At 31.7% G+C, this 27,726-nt stretch overlaps 2 protein-coding genes across 2 annotated transcripts; both read right to left on the reverse strand.

Annotated features, from left to right (window-relative positions):
- Positions 1–12,395: 12,395 nt before the first annotated feature.
- LOC130806353 (methylmalonate-semialdehyde dehydrogenase [acylating], mitochondrial) lies at positions 12,396–20,848 on the reverse strand. The gene is made up of 19 exons (XM_057671385.1): positions 20,697–20,848; positions 20,237–20,325; positions 19,314–19,385; positions 18,649–18,810; positions 18,490–18,568; positions 18,248–18,402; positions 18,088–18,151; positions 17,368–17,447; positions 17,068–17,133; positions 16,368–16,418; positions 16,118–16,269; positions 15,773–15,863; positions 15,459–15,539; positions 14,777–14,854; positions 14,633–14,668; positions 14,495–14,538; positions 14,333–14,411; positions 13,755–13,845; positions 12,396–12,599 (listed from the first exon to the last, which is right to left on the reverse strand). Exons 1-19 carry the CDS (start codon positions 20,719–20,721, stop codon positions 12,493–12,495), a joined length of 1,602 nt encoding a protein of 533 aa, XP_057527368.1. The 5' UTR covers positions 20,722–20,848; the 3' UTR covers positions 12,396–12,492.
- Positions 20,849–24,224: 3,376 nt separating this feature from the next.
- Positions 24,225–25,535, reverse strand: LOC130805744 (uncharacterized). Its single transcript, XM_057670528.1, has 4 exons — positions 25,318–25,535; positions 24,883–25,153; positions 24,736–24,840; positions 24,225–24,641 (listed from the first exon to the last, which is right to left on the reverse strand). Exons 1-4 carry the CDS (start codon positions 25,533–25,535, stop codon positions 24,225–24,227), a joined length of 1,011 nt encoding a protein of 336 aa, XP_057526511.1.
- Between the last annotated feature and the right edge of the window lie 2,191 nt (positions 25,536–27,726).

The raw sequence follows: 27,726 nt of genomic DNA on the forward strand, positions 1-27,726 counted from the left end.
ACATTAAGACGAATTTAAAGGAATATCACATGGATATATTTTATCTTCTATATATGTCTTAAAAACCGCAATCAAATTTCTCTCTCATTAGAGTGGAATATTCTAAACGGGAAGAACATTAGAGAATGGAGGGAGTATTACTTTTTCCTACCTTTTTAACATTACAGATAAAAGTTTAATACTAAACAACTTAATTTAATTTATTTTTATAAAATCAATATTCATAAAATTAAAAACTGTGTTGAGCTTTTATTTAATTCTAGTACTTAAAATTAAAATTGTGTTAAATTTTTATTAAGAAAATCTCTCTTTCTAACTATAAATAGCTCTAATTTTAAAAATTTATGAAAAATGAACAAAATTCGTGTGTTATGAGTAATGTAAACTACCGAATGAGTTAGCAAGTTATAGTATATTCCCTACTTGGCTACTTGTACATGTATATCAACACGAGTTTGCTTACCTTCTTGAATGTAAATTATTGCATCATTTTGTATTAGTCTCGACTCTACAAAATTTAGCAATGTGGTTTTTTACACTACTCATGATTGATCCTATTCCATCTCTTAATGTGGCCTATGCAAAGGTTATGGCTGACAAACGTAATTAAACAGTCACGGATACTCCTAAGGCATATATATATATATATATATATATATATATATATATATATATATATATATATATATATATATATATATATATATATATATATATATATATATATATATGTATGTATATATATGCGCGCCAAATATTTGATTCTCCGTTACGCATATTTCTTATCACTTTTAGTTAAACATTAATAAAGTAAAATGAAAATATTGCAAATTACATATACATATACTTAGTCCATCTTTTTTAATTCGACACACTTTCTGACGTTTATTTGTTGATGTAATTTTATTATATTTTTGTTTTGCTATACGGTATTGTATTGTATTCTCTCTTTTAATCTTAAATACAAACTTATTTTTTCTTTTTATCTCAATTCTCAATCACACATAATTTTTATTCACTTAATTTTTTATTCGTGATTAACTAATTCCCTATCTTTTTTGCAATAAAAAAAAAAACTAACCCTATCTTTTTGTATCAAATTACGTAGAAGAGAGGATAATCAAGTCATGTCTCATTCTCATACTACTTTCTTACGTAAAGATTTTGATTTCGTTTCTTACCTAATATTTTTCTTTTTTTGCTTTACTTTTAAGGAAGAGAAAGAGTAAGATTATATCTAAACTAGTATAGAAATTAGTGCAAAGCACGAAATTGTTAATATTTAAAAGTATATAAAAATATAAATTTTAAAATAAATAGTAGCCATTATATGTTATCAATACAAAATTAAAATATTAATTATAAAATAGATAGAAAATTTAAATATGTTGTATTTTTAATGAAAAAATTTCGCTTGTTAATATACGTATTATTTAAGGTTCTCATACTTTTTAAGGCAAATCTGAATAATCTTCCCACAACGTATCATAATGATTCTTTAGCATTCTCAAAATAGTTTTTGATTATCATATGTATCTTTTGTTTCTTAATGAAATATTTTAGAAATTAAAATTTTAATAAAAAACTTTATTAATTAGAAAATACTTCAAAATAAAAAAAATAAACAAATTCTAAGAAACTTTGATTGGAAATTTTATGTAGCTTTTGAATTCAAAAATATAATATTCAAAGATAATTTAACATATATAACATATCTAATTGTGGTATGTTTTTCATATATTAAAGGAACAAGTTGATGTTAAATTTGATAGAATTATTCTATATGATAAATCACCATGAGAATGTTATATAGAATTTTTCAGTCTTTTTATTACAATGTATTGTGATATATTACTCATGTATCAATGAATTGATGTTAAGTTTGGTAAGAATTAGTAATCACTATGAGAATGTCATGTGGAATTTTATAGTATTTTTATTAGAATAGATAGATTCCCATGTAAAACACGGATGTTATAAATATTTACTGATATGAATAACGAAATTATTTTATAAAATTAATTATTTACAACATAAACGTAATTATTAAATCTTTGTATATATGTTATGATATTATCATTATCAAAGTGAATAAATAATTTATTATACAACAATAAGCATAGTAATTATTGATAATTAACATTTAACACAAATAAACTTTAAAAGTCTGCAATCATGATAGATAAGAGGAAGTCAGGGAGGATTTAGTTGAAAAAATAACCAAATTAGTTTGTTTACTTATTATGCGTTAATGATTTATTATCTAAGTTAAAATAAAGATTATATGTATATATTTTTTTTTGTTTATGTAAGGAAATATAGTATTTCAATAGATCATCATATATACTTATAGTCAATCAACAAATATTAAATGCTTTAGTGAGTTAATTATTTTCTTAAATATTAAGTCAAATATCAAAATTTTCCCTGTCGATGATAGAAGAAAGGCAGGAAAATTTTTAATGACAATATGGCACGTGTCTCAAGTCGTTTTTTCATTAGTATATTTTATTAATTGGTGAAAAATCACAATGAGAATGCAATGTAGAATTTTACAGTCTTTTTATTAGATCGTATTGTGATATACTAGTCATATATTAATGAAATAAGTTGATGTTAAGTTTGGTAAAAATTATTCCATATAACAAATCATTATGAGAATGTCATGCGAATTTCACAATATTTTTATTAGATTGTATATAATGGCAAATTACTATGAGAGTGTCATGTGAAATTTTACAATTTCTTATATAGATTAAATGATACTTCCTCCTATTCACCTTAGGTGTCCCATTTACTTTTGAGACACTATTCATTTATCACTCTTAAATTGCAGTTTATTATTAATCTATAAGTTAAAACATAGTCATGTGGGATCTTATTTGATTCGTTTTGATGTAAAGATTATTAATATCAACTTTTTATAATTTTTAATTATACATAACTCGATAAATTAAGGATTGAATAAGTGCATTGGATAGAGTGCATAAAGTAAATGGGACACCTAAGATGAATAGGAGGGAGTATATGATTATTCAGTCTTTTTATTAGATTGTATGAGGAAAACATAGGGGAGTAAAGGGGACTTAAAACGTTGCGTTAGAGACCAAATGTCTTATTGATAGACCTATTCCTCGCTGTCCAATAATACCCATCTATAATTTCCACCTTTATCTTTACCATCTTTATCTAGTATTTCATTCTTTTAGAATTATTTGGTGTTGCCGTCCAAATTAATTTTGTTGGTGGTTTCTAGTGCTTTAGTATAACTACAAATCTTGTTGCAAGATTCTTTTATCTTTATAAGTATATAAGTAGGCTCTACCCTAGGGTCCATTATATAAATAACTTGTATCAATAAAAATTCATCATCTATCAAAACTTACTTTTAACACTCCATAATTTTTTTTAAAAAAATTATCTAGTGTAATATTTTTATAATTTTCCTATAATAATTCCAATTATTAATCAATCAGAATAATTTTAATTTTAAGGGGTATTTACTTAAAGTAAATTTAGGCAACTTGATTACTTACTATAGTAGGTAATTCACCAAAAAAGATAAACCGAAAATTAATATAAAATAAGAGAAAACTTTTGAAAGTTTACATAAAAAAATATGAATAATAAAAACAAATTAGAATTTTTTCCACATTTTTTAACATTTTTTTGACATTTTATTTTAATTTATCTTTTTTTAAAAAAATAAAACTTGCTATAGCAATTAGCATGTCATCAAGTTACCTGCTTTGCTCAAGGAAAAGGAAGATATCCTCTAAAGTTGCGATTATTCATGTTTAATCAATAGGTGAGATTATTGCAAGAAAATCATGAAAAAATTAGATTATTTTAGGTAAAATTTTCTACTTTTTCATGGACAAAGGGGTTAATACGACCTATAAAATATAAAATTAAATTTGAAAATACATTATTATGATATTTTTATCACTAAGATAATGTTTGACATAATATTGAAAATTTAGGTCACAAGTTCTAATTTTATGGATTATCTTTTTACAATTTAAATATTTATTGATAAATATTTTTGTATAAAGAGCCGTGATATAGTATTAATCTAGAAAATTATTTTTATAAACGTGGAGCAATGGCATATGAAGAGAGTTTTTCATCAATAATATGCCTATGCAAGTTTTTAATTTTACAATGTTCGTGCTTGTAATTATGTTACACCTTTTCTTATACATCATGTGTGATACAATTTTATTCTAAAAGGAGTGAAGACTGCTACTTGAACAAACTAACGCCCAATTAAAATAATGTTTCCAATTAATTTGGATCTACAATTTCATCCCCAACATTAATGTATTCCTTGACAAAAAGTCTTCATCAAATTAAACTAATTGTATATTAGGAATAGTGCATTAAAGTGATTAGCTTAATTTAAAACATAGGTAATATTAAGAATACAAGACAGGCTGAATAACTCATATTTTCATAATTATCAAATGGCTAAAAATATTAAGGGGGCGTTTGGTTGGGGGTATTAAGGAAAGGGAAAGGGAATGGAAATACCCCATTCCCTTTGATGTTGTTTGGTTCGCATTTAGAATGATTCCGTTTCCCCATTTTAAGGTTTAGGTTTACCTAAATGAGGTAATCCTCATTCCCCACCTCCCCCTTCACTTTCCCATTCCATTCCCTTTCCCATTCAGCTGCTGCCTTCTCCTCCTGCTGGAAATATCCTACTGCTGCCTTCTCCTTCCTCGCGCCTCCTTCCTCACCAAAATCCTTGTTGCGTCCTTCCTCCTCCTGCTGCTGCTGCTGCTCCTTCGTTCTCACTTGCTCTACTTTTTCTCGTCGTTCTCTTTCCTCCATTAACAGAATCCTTAAATCTTCCATTAACAGTTGAGTCTTCCTTTTTCTTCTTTCTCCTTTTTAGATTTCTCACTGTATCGTGTTGATTGTTACAATGTTCTTTTCGTTTTATTGTTGTTTTCGTTCACTGTATTGGTGCTTGAATCTTGTAGCTTATGTTTTCGTTTTCGTTTTTTCTGAGTTCACTGTATCTTGTTGATTGTTGCAATTGTAATCTGAGTATTATTGATGCTTTAGCTGTTGACCCAAATTGATGCTTGAATCTTGTATCGTGTTGATTGTTGAAGCAGTATTGGTGCTTGAATCATGTAGCTGTTGAAACCAAATTGATGCTTATTGATGCTTTAGCAAGTTTTCGTTCAAGTTTTCGTTTTCGTTTATTTCCCATTTAAATTGATGCTTGTTGATGCTTATTGACCCAAATTTTGATTCCTTAGCTTGAACCAAACAGTCACAAAGGGAATCATTCAGCAGTTCATTCCGTTTCCTGAACACAACCAAACAACTAGGCTAAATTAGGGGAATCCATTCCTTTCTCCTTCATTTCCTTTCCTCATTCCATTCCGATTCCCTTGTGCGAACCAAACGGCCCCTAAGAGTACTAGCTATTGGATTTAAATGATGAGAACAAAGGAATTAAATGTAGAATTAAATGATAATTAATTTAAAATTAATTTTCATTAAGTTGATTGTTGAATTTTATAGCTTTAATATACCTCCTAATTATCCCATAAAGGGGAGATCTTACAAGTTATAATATTGTTTTAAGTGCGATCTATAGGAGAGGTTACATAGGTAAGTATTTATTGAGATGAATTTTTTAGGTATTGAGAATGATCTATAAAAGGATAATCTCTAGCTCAAATAATGTACACTAATTTACAACAAATTTTAAAAAATACTCTTGAGCAATATACTTACATTTTTTCCATCCACTTTGAGTGAGGTGAATTAGAGATTTTAGAAGAGCTCTCACACCTTGTCATTCTCAAATTCTTTATTAATGATATCATAATTGAAATTTACAATTTTAAATAAAATATCTATTTTCAAACGCAATCTTAATGAGTTTTGTTAGAATTAGAGATTGAGAACTCTATAGAGTATTCTGATGAAGAATCATATAATTTTGTTATTATTTGATAGAATGAAAATAGTTTTTACAAAGGACATTACATGAATATATATGAATATATAGGAATAGTTAGTTGTATGTAACTAACTATTAAAGATCCTAACAAAATAAATAAAGGACAATATTAGTCCTTTAATATATGTATAGTTGGAGAGCAGCATCTGTGGGAGCATTAATTAAACCAATATTCTCATCAAGTTTCTCTAACATCATGTTAATAAAAAAATATAAATCAAATTTCCAAAAGTTATTTTCTTTTTATCATAAATTAACCTCTAGTTTTCAACACCAAATAAAGAAAGTAAACCAATTAGCAATATACTTTCTGTTGTAATGAAATATTTTATACATTATAATTATTGATATTATTTATTATTTAAGTTTATTATAAATATTGCGGCTAATGTATAAGAAAAAATATAGTAAAGTTGAATCTTGTTTGAATCGATTAATAGCATATAAATTTTGGTCATGCATATGTTACTATATAAATTGGGTAATGATATTTACAGCTCTTAAGGCTGTACATAAAAAATTTGTAAATTATATTTATTATCAATAATTTTAGGTTTTCAAAAGAATCTAGTATAAAAAATTAGAAATAATTAATTTTTTTTATATTTATTTTAGATTTCCAAGAAAGAATTAATGATAAAATAATAAAAGAAAGTTAAATCTTATGTTTTCAAAGCAAAAGCAATAATAAGTTACATAAAAAATATACAAATTCTTTCTTATAATATACAGCTCTAAAAGACTATATATATTATTTTCATATAAATTATCAAATTAACGCATTAGATTGAAATACAAAATTAAATATAAGAAGTATTAAATGTGAACGTTTCCAGCATTATTGAATTCGTCACCAAATAATTACACCTATGGAATGGGTGTAATAGGATTCAATACAATTGATTAGTTCAAGCAATTAAGCACGTTAATTATATTTTTATATTATGAGCTAGCTAGATAATCATTCACTCATGTAGCAACTAACCCCTATTAGAAGCCTTGTAAATATGTTTTTTAAAAGATTTAAGTATTCATTCAGCAAGTCTTGTGTGAAACCGTCTCAAGGTGAGACAGACTCATACAGACAGTCCAAATTATTAATATCTAAATAAAATTTAATTCAAAACTAAATCTAAATAGTTATTTTTTATTTATGGTTTTAGCCCGTCTTTTATGAGACCGTCTCACGGTGAGGGGACCTCAAAACAAGGAGCCTATAAACTTAAAATTTCTATTATTGATTTGGGCTATATAACCCAAATATGAGACAGTCTCATACAAGAATTTATGTTTTTAAATATATTAGAATTAGGTTAGCCCATATTAAAAAGTCTCACAATGAGACGGTCTTAATAAAGAATTTATCTTTACCATTAGTTTGGAGAAGAAATTAATACTCCCTTTTGTTCATAGAGAATGTAACTATTTGAGTTTTGCACCAAAACCAAGGAGGGGTGGGACCACTTAAAAATGGATGGAAAACTCTCTTTTTCCATAAAGAGCATTGATATTTATGTGTTATTGTATTGTTATAGTAAGGGTAAAAGGGTAAAAAAGAATAACAAAAATAAAAATGAGACATTTTCAGTGAATTGGCTCAATAAGAAAATGTCTCATTTTCTATGAATAGGAAGGAATATTTAATATCATTAATGGGAAGGCGAGGAGTCAAAATTTAAACTAACTTTTGAGATATGAAATAAAATAATTTAAATTATATTATAATTTAATAAGACCTATAATATTGGTAACAGTTTTCAGCATGTCCTACGTTGCAAATCGTGATGTGTATATGCATGATTAGATTTAGCAAAGTAGTAATAATTGAAGAGATCAAACTTTAATTAATAATGCATGAACTTTCTAGAGTATTATATACTCTAAAATAATTGGTCATATCTATTGAAACTTTGAAAGGGATGACAATAACAAGTTACACGTGAAGTTGCATACTCAAAGCAAATAATAAGCAATTATTAGTATGTGGCATGTGATTATTATAATTTTTTAATTTTTATTTGTTTAAAGCTTAATGTATATAGATTAAGAAATAGATCATTCTATTGCTAATGCAAAAGTTTAAATAATGAAGTAAAAAGGATATTCTAAAATGATATAATATATGTAATATTTTAATGTAGATTGAGAGAGTTCCATAATTAGATCGAGATAACATAAATTTTATTTTAGTGAGAGTAAGTATTGTTTTCAATAGATAAGGTCTTAAAATCAATTTTCATATAATATTTTTTATCTCGATTTATCCGATAACCACAATAGAACAAGTTAAAATCAATTTTCATATAATATTTTTTATCTCGATTTACCCGATAATGCCAATAGAGCAAGCAAGTCTTATGCAAATATTTACGTGTAGGTATGTGTAATGTGTGTAAGGTGATCTTTTCTGTTTGTTGTGAATGATGAATCAGTTTTTCAACCATTCATGACAATTGTCTTTAATTTGTCGGGTTGGTTACTATAGAGAGCACTAAAGAGTAAATGCTTGTAGCCTTTTAATTAGGGTATCTTGATTTTTTGAGTTTGTTGTAAGAAAAGCAACATAAAAATCCATATATAATCTAATAAAAGCACATTTCAAATAAAAAAAAAATTCTAATAAAAGCAATAATTTATGAAAAACGATAAATACAATATTATTGATTTATTATCTAAAATAGAGCCGTATAATATAGTAAATATAAAATAATAATTTTAAATGATAATCTCTCAAGTGATTTACTTTTATGAATTACATACATTTACTGACAATAGAATATATTATGTGGCTTCGTATAATTACTAGTATTTTATTTTGTTACACTCATAATTATAGCAGCAATTAAATTTTAATTGATATAACATTATGTATGTTTTATTAAAAATGCCTAAAAGAAATTAACAAGTATGGCCATCCTTTACCGCATACCAATTTGACTGAGTATTATTTTTTTACCAAGTACAGAACTCATAAGGTTACACCTCACTAGGTATCAATTATTACTGGATATAAGTTTGGACTGAATATTGGTTTATACTAATGGTGATGCTAGCCATATCGTGTTTTAGCTGAGTTCTTATGGTGTTACTTTATACTGAGGACAAGACTTCTAATTATCCGTAATTTTTACCAATCTTTACGCATATCAGTATTGAGTCTGGTGAATTTAGTTGTCATCCCCATATTTTTAAAAAAATAGCATATTTCATTATCACTTAATGCATTCTAAGCAATACCTATACACGTCCGTCAATCTATATACTTTAGGGGTCATACTTAAAGGATGTGGATCTTAAAGACTAAAAAGATGCGACCATGTCATATGCTTATGCTATCCAACAATTCATATAATTATGATCAAAGTAACAAGATAAGCAAAATTTATACGATTTTATAGATTTACATAATCCGCCAGCTGCCCATATGCAAGGTATGAATGGTCCGCTTGCTGATAAGTGTCGGATACTTGCCAATTAAGTACTTGCCAAGCAGATACTCGACACTTTGGTAATCGTCAAATTGGGCAGTCGTCAGTTAGAGTCTCTAAATAGTTAAACATTTACAAAAATAAGGCATGTCCAATCTAACTTGGTACACTCTTCCAATTGGGTATCCTCAACAGGGTACTCGCTAACCGAGTACACTATTACAATTGCATACACTAAGTGGATTCCCAAAGCTTTTATTCCATAAACTGGAGCCGTAAACTTTGCCCTTATAAACTAAGACGCCATATCTCTAAATAGTTGAACATTTACAAAAATAAATCATGTCAGAAATGGTCCGTCAAATCAAAATGGATCGTATTAAATCAAAATGGATCATGCCAAACCAAGACAAATCCTATGAGGGGGGATCCTATCAAGAAGGATCCATTAAGGAGGGGATCATATCAAAAGGAATCCAGTCAAGAGGGATCCTACTAAGAAGGATCCCATAAGGTGGGATCCTACGAGGAGGGATCTTATGAAGAGGGATCCTATATGAGGTGTAATTCTATCAAGAAGAGGGATCCTGCCTAGAGAAATCTTGTTAAGAAGGATCCTATGAGGAGGGACCATGCCAAAAGGGATCCCGCCAAGAGGGATCATGAGGGACCTTGCCATGTTGAACCTAAGTACTATACCATCGTCGATTTTAGACTTAATTTTCTTCCTCATAGACTTAACTTCTGATAGCTTACCAGTGAGTAGGGGTATTCAATGGACCAAATATGGGTTAAGTCGGGCTTAAACAGTATGGGCTTTACATGGGAAAATCCGAATTGAACCATTTTGTAATGTTAAAGATTGCACCCATTTCATTTTTCAACTGCTAATGCAGTCATTCAATTTGCAAAACAGCTCTTCATGATTATGTATAATCATGTTCCAGTTTTCATATCATGGGAAGCTTTGTACATGAGACGGTATTAGTATAGTTTCTGCTTTGCTCATTATATGTCTCTTTGCAACATTTTTCGGTCCAGCTCTTACGAAATTGTGGTCAATAAGAAATAATACAATGGATCAAATAGAGCCCTTTTTTCTATTTACAAAGGCCCGTTTCCTACTCTTACCAAGCCTTTTTATAGCAGCTCCATTTTTTCTATAGTAGAGTCCGTTTTTGACCCGGTCCATTTTCAACCCGACCTTTATAAAATCCTTCTAAAAAGGGGCTAAATAGGGGCTCAAAATGGGAATCCAACTCATCGAACACCCCTACCGGTGAGGCGGTGAGGAATTAGGTTTATGATATTTAGCTCTTTGAGAACAACTCTCTTAACCCTCAATTTCCAAGGTCTATCTTCAATGTTGAATTGGGATCAAGTTAAAGAATTATGCAATGGAGAACAATTGTAAGGGGAGTCATTAATGGAGATTTTGTGATGTAGGATCACCTACATCTAATTCTCATGAGCTAGCAAGATCAATACAATGATACATCAAACGGAAGACGCTCAAATTCAAAGTTCAAATGTCAAGCCGTTCAATTTCGTAGTTATGAACTAAGTCTTCATTAATTTGAGTTTTTTTATTTCATTTCAAATATTTGAGTCATTTAGAAATGATTAAGCCAGGTTTAGGATCAAGCTTAATCATGTCTCATGTTTAGTTAGTTGAGTTGTAATTTCTCTTTTAAGTCTAGTATTTATTTTTGGCTCAAATGGGTTCGAAATTTACAAAGCGTGTGAAGCAAGAATTGCAGCAAAACATTCAGCCATAAAATCAGCAAAATGGCTGAAAATCATCAAGGATATATGAAGATTATTGAAGGATATTTGCAAATCAAGTCAAATCAAGTCAATCACTTTATTTTCAAATATCCTCTAGATTTCAAAATATAGCTGTTGGAAACTTGTTTTTATCCTCTAGATTTAAAAGTATAACTGTTGGGAGCTTGCTTATTTGTAATATTCAGATTTTTCTTGCAAGTTGTAATCTTTGGTAGCTGAATTCTTTAGTATAAATAGGCTACTTGTTCTCTTGTAATTCACTCACTTCCATTACATTTTAATACAAAGAACCTTTGAGCATTTCTTGTTCTTTCTTTGCAATTTAATTTTAACTTGGAGTAGTTGAAAGTAAGTTGAAGTTCCTTTGCTTTTCATTCTTTTAGTTAAAGATTGAATTTGATCTTAGGAGCCTATAGCTTTAATTTCATGGTGAATTCTGTATTGAAATTAAACTTTGGTTCAACCATTTTAAGTTGCTCAATCAACATATCTTTTCTTAATTTTCCTTGTTTCAAAACCACAAAAATCACAAACAATTCCATCACAATAGAAACTAATCAGCCTTATTTATTGAATTTAAAACTTCAATATACAAACGTGTGTTTATAGTTTGGTTATTGTTTAATATATAGCCAACCTATATCATTTTGACACAACAATGTTGTTCTTGATGGGTCTAGGTAGGACTTGACATACCATAGGAGGAAAAGTTACCATGGATAGGGGACAGGGGATGGTGGGTTCACGCGCTGGAGCTACAGAGGGGGGCAGTGGGGGTAGTGGAGAGGGGAAAGGGCGGGGGCTAAGTTGCTAAGGATTCTAGTTTAATTAATATTTTTTAGTTTTGAATTTGAATAAATTTTTTGTGCAAATAACCAACTATAGCAGATAATTAATTGGTTGGTTATCATGGTACAATGTTAGGATTAATTATGATTAATTAAAAAATAATTATGATAAAAAATTAAAAAAGTTAAAATATTCTGAACAAATTTTTCAATTTAAAATCCTAGTAAATATTCTTTCTAGCAAATAGATGGACAACCATATTTACAGTTCTTTTTATTATGCATTGTTACTCTAGATTTTTATTAATATGATTAAGGTAGGATGTAGAATGTAGAAATGAGCAAATTGTGAATGTGATGAATGGTAATGATCCTGGCGATGCAGAGAACAAATCTTGCAAAAAATTAGGGTATATGCGCATAATGTACAATTTAAAAGCAAGGACTTTATTTTTTTTTAATTTGTTGAAGTTTGTACATCATTCTATTCAACAGAATTCCATTATGTCTTCTGAGAAGTTGGCATAGCCAAGGAGACTCCACTAGGTAAATCCTTCCATTGCTGGGTCACTGTCTTAAGCTGGGTGTAAAATTGAACTCCGGCTTTGCCTGAAATTTATAACCTCAAATGTCATTACCCAAATGGCCAACAGTAAGTCTCTAGAGAGACTGTCTCTCTGAGAAGCCCAACCCATAAAAAATAATTAATTAAAAAAATGCTAATAAATTATCTTTAAAACATCACTACAATAGGGATTTAGAATACAATAAGTAGGGATAAGATATACATCAAGTAGGTATTTAGAATATATTAAGTAGAAATATGACGTATATCATTTGGGGTTGTCAAGGATTTAAGGTATATCAAGTAGGGATTTGAGATACACAAAGTAATTTGAAGTATACCAAGTAGGTATTTGAAATTATCAAATATATGTTTGAGGTATACCAAGTAGGTATGTGGGATATACCAATTATGTAATTAGGATATACCCAGTAGGTGTTTGAGATATGTTAGGTAGGGCTTCGACAAATACCAAGTACATATTTGGGGTATACTAAGCATGTATTTGGGGTTGTCAAGTAAAATATGTTAAAGTATGTCAAATAGGTGTTTTGAGGTATACCAAGTGTTTGAAAATTACAAGAATCTGGCGATTAAAAACACCATTTGACAACTTTAGCATGCTAAAAACACCTGCTTGACGTAGGTGAACCCTTATTTGACGTATCTTAAATGCCTACTTGAAGTATCCTAAAATCCTACCGAGTAAGCGTGCACATAAATTACATTTTCCGTTTTTTTAAATATATAATGAGTCGGCCCAATTAAAGAGACCGTCTCTCACAACAATTTATAAATGGCCAAATGTCAAGTAAGCTCCTTTCTAGACAAACATTAGTAAGTAGAATATTTACAACTCTATCCTTTTGATAACAAAGATGTTTCTAATTAACCTTTGACTTCAAAAATTATTATAGCTTCACATAAAAAGGGCAAATGATTTAATGAATTATTTTACTACAGTCCATTTTAATTACAAACCAAATAACTCTAATGATCCGTTTGATAATCGGTATTAAATAGTAGAAATGGTATTGAAAATTTATTGTAAATTTAGAGGGAAAATCCCTTGATATTACTAATATGTGAAAATACTCGCAAAAACAAAGTGGAATATTATTCTTCTGGATAAAGAAGAGGGATGCTGTGTGCATTGAAAAAGTGCAAGTTAAGAAACAAGAGCAATACTGTAAACTCACCATAGAAATTGAGGTCGCCTGCAAAAGATGCCTTGCTTCCGGTAAATGAGAAGAACGGAAGAGGTACAGGAATTGGAACATTAATACCAACCTGATTTCCGAATTTCACAGAAATATCAGAAGATTTCAATGAGCATGTTGCATGAGATGGGTTCTATGATTGTACCAGTTGGTACCCAAAAAAAGAACTAAACGACACAAAGATATTCGCTGGTTCAGTGGTGGAGAATTTTGACTCAAGCGTATACATGAAACAAGGATAGTCTAGCTTAAAATTAGACCAGAACCCACTATAACAAAATGTCATGCTCCAACCAAAGCGGGATTTGGAAGGTCCGACAATGCCCGATTTTATTCTTATGATAAAAAAAAAAAGATTGTTTTCAATAGACCCTTGGGATTGCAAATATCATTTGCAACTTCACATACAATTCTATATGAAATTCAAATGATTTCAACAATCAAAACCATATAGTTATAAAACTTTAGCTTCTGCGAGAATGGATGAGTCGGTCAAAACTCAAAACCCACTGATTTCAAAAATAGTATTGAGTATGGACGAAGAGTATTCTGATTACCTGCCCTGCCTCAATTTCTGTTTGGAATTTCCTTGCAGCAGCTCCTGATGAGGTAAAAATTGACGCTCCATTTCCATATCTGTGGTGATGATGAACATCATCAAAAGACCAGGAAAAAAATAACTTTTGAAGCAAAATTTGGGGGATATATGAAGTGCTTACTTGTTTTTATTAACTATGTTAATGGCTTCTTCCAAACTATCAGCCTAAGAAATAAATGTGAAAAAGGAGTTAGCTTCAAGCTATCACCACCAAAGTATCAAGTATCAACAGAAATGATATGGAAATAGCTAACTTTACCTGCATGCACAAAAGTACTGGACCGAATATTTCCTCCTGTTCGTACAAAAAAAGAAAGGTTAAACCATAAGAAAGGACACAATCTGCTTTGAGAAAACACAGAATTCTTGTCAGCGCAGATCGGAGAGTGCTGCTGAAGTATACCTTATAACACTCCATGTCAGGTGTAACATCAGAGAGAATAGTAGGACCAATAAAATTTCCAGTTTCATATCCCGGAACCTGTTTGCACACATACAGGCAGAAGAAATTACACGAACTGCACAAAGTTTAGCATTATGGGGAAAGAACATAAACAGTAAGACATTAACTAATAGAAGTTTCTTCATCCTACTACCAACACGACAATCTCCATAATGAACCCAATCATTAATTGGAACTGTGGTTTGAAAAAGAAAAGGCGTAGGCCACAAAGTTTTGACTTAACAAAGAACAGTTTCATCATCAAGAATGTTTGATTTTATTAGAAAGAACAGTTTCATCATCAAGCATGTTTGATGTAATTAGACAGAAAAGTATAAGAGGGAGATAGAGTACTCATCGAATCATTTTGAATGTGAATATGTGATCAAGGGGACGTAAAAGAAAAACTAAAGCAAGATATAGCTAAACGAAGTTAAAAAAAATACATTTTAGAAAACGAGTTATAAATGAAAAGAAACTTTTTTACAAAAAAAGGTGATTTAAGGGGGTGCTTAGGATACGATGAAAAAAGTGTAAGCAAGTGGGGACTTTGAATCATGAATTGAAACCATTTATTGTGAATCATTATTACAACCAACGGAAATTGGAACTATTAAAACTTCGGAAAAAATGGCAGCCATACCACAATATTTCTTCCATCCAAAACTAGTCTCCCTCCAGATTCAACCCCACGTTGAATCAAGTTGCAGATTCGTTCCTTGGCCTGAAAAAAAGTACTATTAGGATAAGAATAGTCTAATAATATGCAAACAAAACGCAGATGTAACAATCGAAGAGTGGGGAACTGTATGGGCATGCTGCTATGAGGATATAATGAACATAGTAGCACAGAGAGATTAATCTTGAAGTATAAGTGTTACCAGAATACATTACATATCATATGAGATAATAAACAGGTTTCAGCTTCAGAATTGATAGGGAACAGGGGTTCATTACCTGCTTGCTTATGACTGGACCAAGGTCAGCATCAGGTTCAGTTCCAGCATTCACTTTCAGTGATTTAGCTAGCTTGACCAACTTATTTTCCCTAAAAAAAGAGATTAGGCTAATTAGGTGACTATAATTTTCTTAGTCAGATACAGTATATAACAGTAAACAAAGAGAACATCAGCTGCTAAATGAGAAAGCCACATAAATAGATAAAAGTAGAAAAGTGGTACAAATCATAGAGAGCTCTAGTCCAAACATATATGACATTCTTCTGTTTTCCAAATATTTACCCTGGAATCAAGATGATTTGACTCAGAAATAAAGAATAGATAGAACAAGAACATCAAGTACCAAGTCTTTAAGTCTCCAACAATGACGACGGTGCTTAGTGCCATGCACCGCTGCCCTGCTGCACCAAATCCAGCAGCAACAAGTGCACTTGCAGCAGTATCTATGTTTGCATCAGGCATGACAATGGCATGGTTCTTGGCACCCATGTTAGACTGGTGAATAGAGAGAAAGAGAGTGGAGAAAAAATCATAAAACTACAACACAATTATACAGATTAGATCCCTACAAGTATCAAGTGATTTGTAAATACCTGGACACGCTTTCCTTTAGCTGATGCTCTTCCATAAATGTGCATGCCAGCCTACAGATCAATACGAAAAGAATCAGCAATAAAAATATGCATCCCATTTAACTTCTGATTATCAAAAGCATCGCAGACAAATATTATCCACAGCAGATCTTTGAAGAAGAAAACATGTAATGATATAGGTTCAGATTGAAGTATGGTCAAGACTAAGTCAACAAGAGAAAACATGCAGATATGATGATATAGGAGTAGAAGGCAGAATATCCTATAAAAGAAGTCAAAAATAATATATATGAGAGAAAAGAACAATGTTCTCTTCCAGCTGATTGAAATCTCGTGAGGCAATGCACATATTTGCATTTTCGTTAGCAACAGGAGCTCCCCGGTAGTGACTAGTATCTCAGTATAAACAGATCTAGTTGACTCATTACCATTCTGCATATACTACAACCAATATGTCAAGTACGGGTTTCTCTAGCTTCATTTAGATTCTAGATAGTAGGCATGCTACAATGTACAAGCCACAGCCTTTTATTTACAACCAAGATAACAATATATGTACTGACTGTTAACTATATATGTCCACTTTATAAGTTCTATCAACTAATGCCACCAAAAACAAGCCTTTATGATTTTAACCAATAAGGGAAAAAACAATATCCAAAATATATTGATTGAGATTGATATGTCTAAGAAAACTTACAGTATTAGAACCAACAAATGATACAGCACGGATATCGTCATCATCACATATAGCGTTGACAATGTCCTGTATCACAGCACAAACAGTTGCATCAAATAGTGTGTGAAGTGTGAGTTGCAGAAATTAGAAGCTGTCATAAAAGAAATTAGACCCTATCCCCTCCTCTTCACAGCAATCCAAGAAAAAGAAAAACAACAGAATTCGTTTTTCAAGAAAAAAGTACAGGATGTCATTGAAGTCACGTGAAACAATTACACGTTATGGGAAGAGATAGATAACAAATAGAGATATAAGACATACATTAGTTCCATGAACAATATTTAAGACACCATCAGGTAGACCAGCTTCCTTGGCCAACTTAGCAAGCATAATCGAGGCCCCTATGAGAAAAAGAAGGAAGGACTCAAAGATAGGTTAACATCCATATTCAAATCATTGCAATCCTGAAATAGTTGCAGCATAAATTAAAACACACAAGGAATAAGTTGAGCATAAATATTTAGGACGATGCTTTCAATAACAAATGACCATTGACCTCTGTCAGCGTTGACTTTACTCTTGTTGTCATGTGGTAAGGGTCGGGATATGCTAGCTCATTTTTTCACTATTTAGTTAGTTGTTAGGTTAGATGTCAATGCAAATGCTGAGTTTGTATTTCTTGACTCTTTCCCAAAGAAGCATTTTGGTGGAACTTCATTAGACATAATAATAATCTGGCATTTAAAGGAATTCCTAACAAGAGACAGTATCATTTCAACCATATTAGATTACAGCATACAATAAGTCTAGCTTCAGGGGTCTGCCCATGCCCCATAGTATGGAAGCAGAAGTTGAATTCAAAAAACGAACAAAAGAAATCTTATAATAACACAAACCTTGACGTAACCACAAAATTAACTGCTACTTTATGAATTACGAACAAAACACGAAATATAGCATGTATTATTCACCACTTCATGCTACTAATAAAACTTTTAACCAAGAGCACTACATGTATGACATAACCACAAGAAATATCACCTGGATCTTTTTCTGATGGCTTTAAAATATAGGTATTGCCACAAGCGATTGCAACAGGAAACATCTGAGCAAAATGTATAAGCCACACAGATGTTACTTCTTTGAGAAGAAAACGTAGTTCATATTATTATGCTTTATTTTGTATATTCTTTTTTCTCACCCATAAAGGTATCATTGCAGGAAAGTTGAAGGGGCAGATGCCAGCACAAACGCCGAGGGGCTCTCTAACGCTGTAAGTATCAATACCATTTGCTACGTTGGAGACATATTCTCCCATTTGAAGAGTCCCCATGCCACAGACGTGTTCCACCACCTCTAAAGAATATTTTTAAAATATTAGAATGAGAATACCCAAACTGGCTTATACCAATGCTACAAGCTAGTGTTTACCACATCACTAACCTAAACCACGAAAAACATCACCCTGTGCATCTTTGAGTGTCTTTCCTTGTTCAGTGGTTATATTAAAAGCAAGCTTATCCTGAAATAAGAAGCAAAACAACATTGAGAGGAGGAATAACTCCATAAAAACAGAGGAAAGGTAAACTACTTGACATTCACCATGTCTCTCCTGATGAGTTCTTGAAGCTTGAACATTACACGCTGACGAGTTGTAACAGGTGTGTTTCTCCATGCTGGAAAAGCTTGTTTTGCTGCAGATGCTGCAGCTTTGAACTCCTCTCTAGTTGTTAATGGAACTTGGGATACAACTTCTTGTGTCGCCTGACCAAAAGGTGAACCATAAAAGACTGAGAAATAATGGTACCATGTATATTGTATGGCGAACATAAAATTTCTAAATAGTAACTTATGGCCGGTTTGGTAGTCACTACTCAATAATTAAAATGGTATAACTTATATAATTAAATGTAAATTTTCCAAAATGTTTCATTCACAATGTCCTTGGTAATGCTTCTCCACCTACTAGTATGTGTTTTTCTTTAAAATTCCCATCACTGCTCAAACACCTCTAAACCTTGGTAGCAAGTGGTAATAGAGATTTATAAAAAACACAAAAAAACATTAGGTTACAGTACAAAATGGAATTGCATTACTCTGGACATTAGCATGAGACTTCATTTGCAAATTACCTATAACAAGGTTCTCAAAAAAAAGTTAAAAATAAAATAAAATAAAATAAAATAAAGAAAGAAAATAAAAGAAGCTATTTTCAAATGCAACTACTTTACAAGAAAAAAGAAATACAGAGAAACCAAGGATAATACCGGATTTAAAACATCAATTGTTTCAGTTGCTTGTGAATCAATGAACTTGCCTCCAATCAATAGGGGAGCCCTCTGACATAAACATTGGGGTAAAATTGTAACTCAACAGCTGAAAAATTATCATCTAAGGGAATCACAATGTTAAACATTATAAAACTGTACTCAATAACCCCCACAAGAACTACATTTCACACACATAAACAGGAGTACCGCTTACCCTCTCATATTTTTCCCCCTAGTGTCGCCATTCTACCTACCACAGACACGCAGATTGAGCATTGTGCAATCAATTTCAATACAACATATATGGACATCATACATCTCCATTCATACTTTTTTCCTCTTATTTTCTTTTCAAAAGTCAGCCATGCCAAATAAATGTCGTTTGCAAGTATGTCATGCAACAATCAACTATAAAGTCATCAGCACCAATTGAGCTAAGTAGCAAAGGTTTGATCCATCTATGTGTTGAGTGTTGACTAATAAAACCATCACATAGAAAGGTCAAAAATTGCAACTGAAAAAACACACATAAGAAAGCATGTGACTAATGATTCTAGCAATCAGGCCCAACTACATAGACATACTATCATCCTCCTCTCCACTATGTCCATTTTTTCATGTCAATCTCCTATTTAGCTTATGAATGCAACCAGAAAAATATTTAGCTTAAAAATGACTATAAATGAACTGTTCTCAACTAAAATTTCTTATGAAGATCAACATATTTTCTCATATAATCCTCTCATTTAAAAATTCTCAAAAAATGATTCCACACATACACACACAATTGAAAAGTTTTGAAAATTGTAAGGTGTAGTTCACATTTCTACAATTTCCAATTCAATGAAACAGTAACTCAATCAAATTCTTCCAGAATACAAGATGTCAGAAGAAACATTAAACCATTAATAAAAAATTACCGGAGGTTTACGCTGCTGATTAGAAGGCTCAGTTGCAGTCGAATACTTTGCAGCAAACATTTGCGGTTTCAGCAATTTAGCATTTGTCGCTAAAACAAAATTATTATCAGTAACAGTTGAATATAACTAGAGCAAAATTTTACGGCGATTCCAACAACTTAACATTTCTGCTAAAACAAATACAATCATAATTTAAAAAACTAAGTCACCAGAACATCACCACAACCAAAAAACTAATCGATTCCTGAATTCAATTTTATTAAAAGCTTTATCAGTCGGAGTTAAATATATATTATAGAGTTAAGTTTTGCGGCAGTTCCAACAATTTTAACACTTCTCGCTAAAAAAAAACTACAATCATCATCGAAACAAATTTAATGAAACTGATGAAATCGATTAGAAACAAGCATTTCAAATATCAAAATTTAACGATGATAAAGAAAAATAGGATTGAAATTACCTCGTTGAAGTGAAAACTTGAGCATTTTGACTGATCCTGAGGAGTGGGCAGAGAAAAAGTTGAAGGAAGAGAAAGAGAAAGAGATTATTGTCTTGACTCTTGAAACTGAAATGAATTTGGGAGATTAGCTATTCAAAATAAAAGGAGTAGGTAATAGATTAACCAATTAGGAGTTGTAAACTTGTAATCCTACATTATTATTATTATTATTATTATTATTATTATTATTATTATTATTATTATTATTATTATTATCTTTTATTATTACTATTATACCCTAAAAGGAGTAGGTAATAAATTAGCCAATTAGGAGTTGTAAACTTGTAATCCTACATTATTATTATTATTATTATTATTATTATTATTATTATTATTATTATTTTGGCAAATAAAATTTTATTATTTACCAGATAAATCAAAACAATATAAAATCGAACTGAGGACGCACCAAAACTAAATTTACATCAGTATGGAAATCAAAGCCTACCTTCTATAAAGGCTTTTTAAGGCCCACTTTTCATGTGCACAAATAGTATCAAATGTTCAAAACCAAGCCAAAAACAAAACTATGCACATCCATATCCAACAAAATGAGGAAAAAAAATACAAAAAAATGATGCAAGGCAGTTCTAAAAATCAACTGCATCTGTGAGATTCAACGCGTGGCATCTCTGTCTAACATCATGCTTGATCATGGTAAGTACGCGCCCAGGTGAATGCACAAAAGCATACCAGACCGCTTCATTCCTACACTTCCAAATGTGATACAGAGTGCAAACAAAGATGGTTGTTATTGTTAACACTTGCTGCATGGTTTTGAATAGATGACGCTTCCTGAAATCCATGTGAGTGATTGGCTTCAAGGTGATGCCAATCCATGATTTGACCACCTCCACACATATTTGACTAAATGTGCGGTTAAAGAATAGATGTTATGAGTCTCAGGCTGAAAACCACACAAGGGACATGAGTCATCAACCACCAATCCCAACTAAATGAGCTTCTCTTTGGTTTTTAGCCCTTGCCTAGCTATTAACCAACTAACAAACCTAGTTCTAGGTATCGAAATCCTATTCCAATCTAGGTGTCTCCAATGAACCTTATACTGATTCGCCAAACTATATTCATAAACCTCCTTGATTGAATATTCTGTGTTGCATATCTAATGTCTTAAGGCTACAGTCACTGCGCAAAGTTTCTTAATAGTCAAACTAGCTGTGACAGGAGCATTAAAGATTTCCCATTTTCCCCCTTTAGCATAAACACCATGGACTCACAAGACACATAAGGACATTGCAAAATGTGAATATGCCAAGCTATTTTACCAACTGCTGCCTGATTCCAAACACGAATATTCCTCACACCAAGACCACCTAACTTTTTGGCAGCGCAAACCTCCTTCCAATTAATGTTTCCAGGTTTATGAGAGTGTGAAACCCCAAACCAAAGAAATGAACGACATATTGAATTAACAATAGTAATTACCCTCTTAAGCAGTATGAAAATTTGGCACTAGTACACAGAAATTCCTATCAAAACTGAATTGATTAGTTGTAAGCTAGCTGCATACGAGAGGTGTTTAGTCATCATATCAGCCAACTTTTCACAATCTGCGATACTAAAGCGCTTGGAAGATAGAGGAACCCCCAAGTATTTGAACGAAAGAGTACTCAGAATAAACTGAGAAGTGCTTCTGGTAGCCTCTTTGATGGTGCTCTCAACCCCAGCCAGATAGATTGCAGATCTACCAGAATTAGCATGGAGCCCGGAGGTATTAGAGAAACCCTTAATACAATCACATAAAATTCTCACCGAGGAAAGATCTCCTTTGCAAAATATCATTAGGTAATCCGCAAAGCACAAGTGTGTGAGCTTAATGACTTTACATCTAAGATGAAAACCGAAAGTACCTGCAATACTCTTCAAACTCCTAGACAAATACTCTATCCTAAGATCAAATAATAAGGGAGAAAGAGGATCACCTTGCCTTAATCCTCACTTAGCCGCAAAAAAGTTGGTGGGAGATCCATTAATCATCAAGACATAGCTAGTGGATGTGATACAAGTCATGATGATTTTGATGAACTTGTGAGGAAAGTTAAGAGCCACCATCATCTTCTTAATGAAATACCAGTTCATCGTATCATATGCTTTATACAAACCAATCTTCAAAAGGCAACTGGGGGCACAATTTTGCCTAGTATAATGCTTAACAAGGTCTTGACAAAGCAAAAATGTTATGCATAATACTTCTATCTGCCACAAAAGCTCCTTGAGCTTGATCAATCAAAAAATCCAGCACAAGCTTAAGATTAGAACAAATGAGCTTAGATATACATTTATAAAGCACGTGACAGTAAGAGATTGGTCGGAAATCACCTGGATATATTGGATTAGGCACTTTAGGAATCAAGGTAATAGTCGTGTCATTCCAACTCTTGAGCATTTTGCCATTCTCAAAGAATTGATTAACCGCCTTAATGATATCATCCCCCAAAATCTCCCAAGAAGCCTTATAAAAGCCACTATTATAACCATCTAACCCCGGGACCTTATCATCTGGTATACTCCACAAAGCATGCTTATTCTCTGCAGGGGTGAACTTGAGATCGAGCATTGTATGATGATGGGAAGATAAGATTGGACCTTGATAAAATGTGTCAATATTAATTGAAACCCTATCCTTATCCTCAAAGCAAAACAACTCAGAATAAAAATCAAAAAACGCCTGATGAATCAGAGACAAATCAGAGATATCCCTCCCCTTAAAGCGGATAAACATGATTTTATTATGACGTATCCTGTGCTTAATGCTTTGATAGAAGAAAGCATTATTATCATCCCAAAAGCAAACCCAATTTATCTTAGCTTTTTGTTTAAGAGTAGGATCCAACTCTTGTTGGAGTTGACAAAGCAAAACAACAGCATTCTTCTCTTGGGAAGCTAAGGTCTGATCACCCCAATCATCATGAAGCAGGTTTTGGTAATGAAGAAGCTCATATTTAGCTTTATCCACCTCCATTTGAATATGCTCCTTGCTATAAAAAAGCTTCAGTTTGGATTTAAGCAATCTCAGCTTTTGCGTGATCTGATAACTGACACAGCCCTCAATATCAATGCGCCAATGATCACGAATGATGTCAATGAAACCCTCCTTCTGAGCCCAACAAATGAAAAAACGAAAAAGTTTTCTTGAATGTTGAAGAGGAGAGAAAGAGACCAGCATGGGAGAATAATCGTACTTTCCCTCAGCAAGAAACTGAACCAATGAAGTAGGGAAATTGTCCTCCCATTGATAATTCCTTAGCACTCTATCAATTTCATTCATAACCTGATTGTTTCCCGCATGCTTATTAGACCAAGTAAAGAATCTCCTATGGTATTTCAGGTCATGCACACCACACATCGCCATACAATCCCTAAGAGGTTGAACTTCAGCTAATCTTACTGGGGAGCCTATCCGCTCATCAAGATTAGCAACACAGTTAAAATCTCCTAGAATAATCCAAGGTGAAGTGATTATTTGACTCATAACCCGAAGATCATAAAGCATGTGTTGACGCTTATGTTTGTCGGAAGAACCATACACCCATACACAAAGGTACAAACAAACTCGGCACCATTATTTGGGGAGACAACAACATGAATATATTGGCTCTGATAACTCAAAATGTCCACGTACACATCCTCACCTTTCCATCCCACTATAATACGGCCACCATCATGCCAAGCCAAATTAGTCGTAATACACCAATTAGGAAACATACGAAGATAAAGCGCCCCCAATCCTTTACGCTTTACTTTGGTTTCAAGGAGACCAATAAGACTAAAATTGTGGTAGGAGATGAATCTATCTACCTCTATGTGTTTCCTAGTCTTATTAATACCCCTTACATTCCATGCACCAAAACTAATCATCACCCCCGATGGGATCAACTCCCAACGCTATAACATTCAAAGGTTCAACAGTCTCACTAATATCATACTTCATATTCAAAACATTAAAACCATTACTAAGAAGTAAAGGGGGTTGTCTCACCAGAGAGGCAGAAGGAGTCTGCTTAGAGGAAGAGGTAACAACACCCTGACCAGAAGCTGGCCCTATCTGCTGAACCAAGTCAGAGTCCCCTTGCTGAACAGACTGCTGTAAAGAATCAGATCTGGAGGCTTTCTCAAGCTATTGAACCAAAACAAAGTCTCCTTGCTGAACAGGCTGCTGTGAAGTAACAGACTTGGAGGCTGTCTCAAGTTGCTGAACAGAAACAGCATCAGACGTGCCCAAAATAGAACCAGCATGCTGACCAGGCTGTTGAGATGTGTCCATAGTAGGCCCCACACTATCCTTCTTTCCTCCTTGTTGACGTTCAATACGAACCCGAGGCTGAAAAGCTTTCCTCAATGGTCTAAAACCATCCTCATTAACTTGTAGTTGAGACTTAGATTTAGATAAACCCATCCTACAAACATCAACCACATGACCAAATTGTGCACATTTGGCACACCATGAAGGAAGCCAATCATATTGCACACGTTGGGTTATAAGTTCATCATTTTCATTGGAGAAAAAAGTTCCTCAGTAAATCCATCAGCTAAACTCATATTAACCAATACTCTAGCATACATCATCCTAGCCTTGGTCAGAGTGACATTGTCCACCTTCAAAACATTACCCAAATATCCTATAATCTTCCTCAACATATTAGCAGTCCAATACATGACACCCAGATTAGGTAGTTTGATCCACACCGGAATAGAGGTCAGACTTGACTTCTCATACGATATATTTGGGTACCATGATTTGACTATGAAAGGCTTTTTATCAAAGAGAATGCCTTTCATATTACAAGCCTGACCCTGATGTTCCTTCAAAGCAAACGTACAAGGAAGACACCTCTATTTACCATACCTATTTTATCAATCTGAAAGTCCTTCCATATACGACGAACGAATCCATTTATAACATGAAGGAGGGGTTATCACTAGTGACATAACAAACAACCGAAAGCTCCCAATACTTAATCTCAGGTTCCACATCTAACTTAGAGATTTTTGCAATTCATCGAGCAGATGGTGAGCATGAAGGTTAAGGGTTCAAATCATGGGGAGAAGGGGGACGAGCAACAGGCAAAGAAGCAGGAGGTTTACCTGGCTGCAGATTGGAACCCTTCAACACTGAAACCCAATTCAGACCCACTGTTACAGGTGCTGGAGAAAACAAAGGAGTAGGTAATAAATTAGCCAATTAGGAGTAGGTAATAAATTAGCCAATTAGGAGTTGTAAACTTGTAATCCTACATTATTATTATTATTATTATTATTATTATTATTATTATTATTATTATACCCAATAAATATATAATATAACTAAATATATTCACTTTGTTCTCTAATATTCTTATGATTTAGAATATATTTATTATAGTTTATGAAAGATAAATCGAGAATAAAATGTATTCATGAGAGATTTTGTTAAATTTATTTTAATACATACTTTTTTATCGTATATTTTTTAATATTTTTATATAGTTTCTCTAACCTATACACAAGGTGTACAGATTTAGACATTAAATTGATAATTATTTGAAATTTTTATTAAGAATATTTTCTAGAATATTATTACATTTACTTATTTTAGAAGATATATTCCATTGAAATCAAATAATTATTAAATTTATTGTCTAAATATATACACTAGGTGCATAGACTAGAAAAATTATTTTTTATAATGTGTAATTAAAGATGTTGAAGCTCAAAAACGGAATACTTTAAAAACTTTGTAAAAAGTAAACATGAGAAATTAAAAAGAATAAAGAAAGTACAAAAATTTTGTTTTTAAGTATTAGTAAGTACTTCTTTTGTTTTTATTTGGTCTTTCTATTTTTTTTTTTTTTTTTGCAGATCTCAATACAAATTATTAGGAGTTTTTAAAAATTCAAAAGTAATTGATTTTTAGAAAGAATATATTGAGTTCAATCTATTAAAACTCTACATGAATATGTTTTTTCATATAAATCAATGAGAAATCATAGTAAAAGTTTTACATTAAAATTCGTAAATTCTATTACTTACAACATTTGACTTTTTCACGCAGTCTAATGTACTAATTCAATCCTTAATATTTGTAATTATGTAAAAAATTATAAAAATTTGATATTTATAATATTTGAAATGAGAGGAATCAAATAAAATCTCACTTAATAATATTTTAATTTATAAATTAAAAATTAATGACAAACTAAAAATAATAAATAAATAATATAATTAGAGCTGTTCAAAACAAACCCGACCCGAAAATCCGACCCGGAATCGAAAATTATCCGACCCGAAAAAATGTAAGTTTTTTAGGTTTACCGAACCGCAATTACCCGAACCGATACTTCACTCGAACCGTTTGATAACCGAAAAGGGCAAAATTGAACTCGAACTGCAACCGAATTTTATAACCGACATATAAACCTTAACCGATGTTACCCGAACTGAACAGTGATCGACCCGAGTCAAATCCGACCCGAATTATGCACGTAACCGAATGTAACCTGACTAAAACCGATTAAGATCGAACTGTTTTTAACCCGAACTGATACAAACCCGATGGATTATTAATCAAACTGTTTTTAACCCGAACTGATACAAACCCGAACCGATTAAAAATCGAACTGTTATAAATACGAATCAAATTTTCACCTAATTTTAGCAAATTAAGTCCAATTTCAGTTTTCTAATAATACGGAAAAAAGGAAGAACACAAGTTCTATACAGAAGAGATTGCATACAGAATATATATATATATATATATATATATATATATATATATATATATATATATATATATATATATATATATATATATATATATATAAACTAATTGAAATAAATTGATCTGCCTAATCTATATTTGATAAAACAATCGGTAATTATTTTTTGTAAGTAAATGAGCATACATCAATTAAAAACCTGACTATTAACTTATTTCGATATTGACCCGATCAATAGTCATCCGTAACCGATAACTACTCGAAAAATAAAGCTC

This window comes from Amaranthus tricolor, chromosome 2 (assembly GCF_026212465.1).
Source record: "Amaranthus tricolor cultivar Red isolate AtriRed21 chromosome 2, ASM2621246v1, whole genome shotgun sequence".
Classification (NCBI taxonomy): Eukaryota; Viridiplantae; Streptophyta; class Magnoliopsida; order Caryophyllales; family Amaranthaceae; genus Amaranthus; species Amaranthus tricolor.

What these genes read in the sequence shown, in the direction of transcription:
- LOC130806353 (XM_057671385.1), bottom strand. Translation starts at nt 20,721, where the DNA reads ATGCTCAAGTTTTCACTTCAACGAG. An exon ending in GCCATCAGAAAAAGATCCAG is followed by an intron (nt 17,448 to 18,087) that starts GTGATATTTCTT and finishes TTTTTCTCATAG; the next exon opens with GGGCCTCGATTATGCTTGCT. An exon ending in GTCCAGTCATAAGCAAGCAG is followed by an intron (nt 15,540 to 15,772) that starts GTAATGAACCCC and finishes ACTTTTTTTCAG; the next exon opens with GCCAAGGAACGAATCTGCAA.
- LOC130805744 (XM_057670528.1), bottom strand. Translation starts at nt 25,535, where the DNA reads ATGAAAGGCATTCTCTTTGATAAAAAGCCTTTCATAGTCAAATCATGG. An exon ending in CTGACCAAGGCTAGGATGAT is followed by an intron (nt 25,154 to 25,317) that starts GTATGCTAGAGT and finishes TGATGTTTGTAG; the next exon opens with GATGGGTTTATCTAAATCTA. An exon ending in AGACTCCTTCTGCCTCTCTG is followed by an intron (nt 24,642 to 24,735) that starts GTGAGACAACCC and finishes TGAATGTTATAG; the next exon opens with CGTTGGGAGTTGATCCCATC.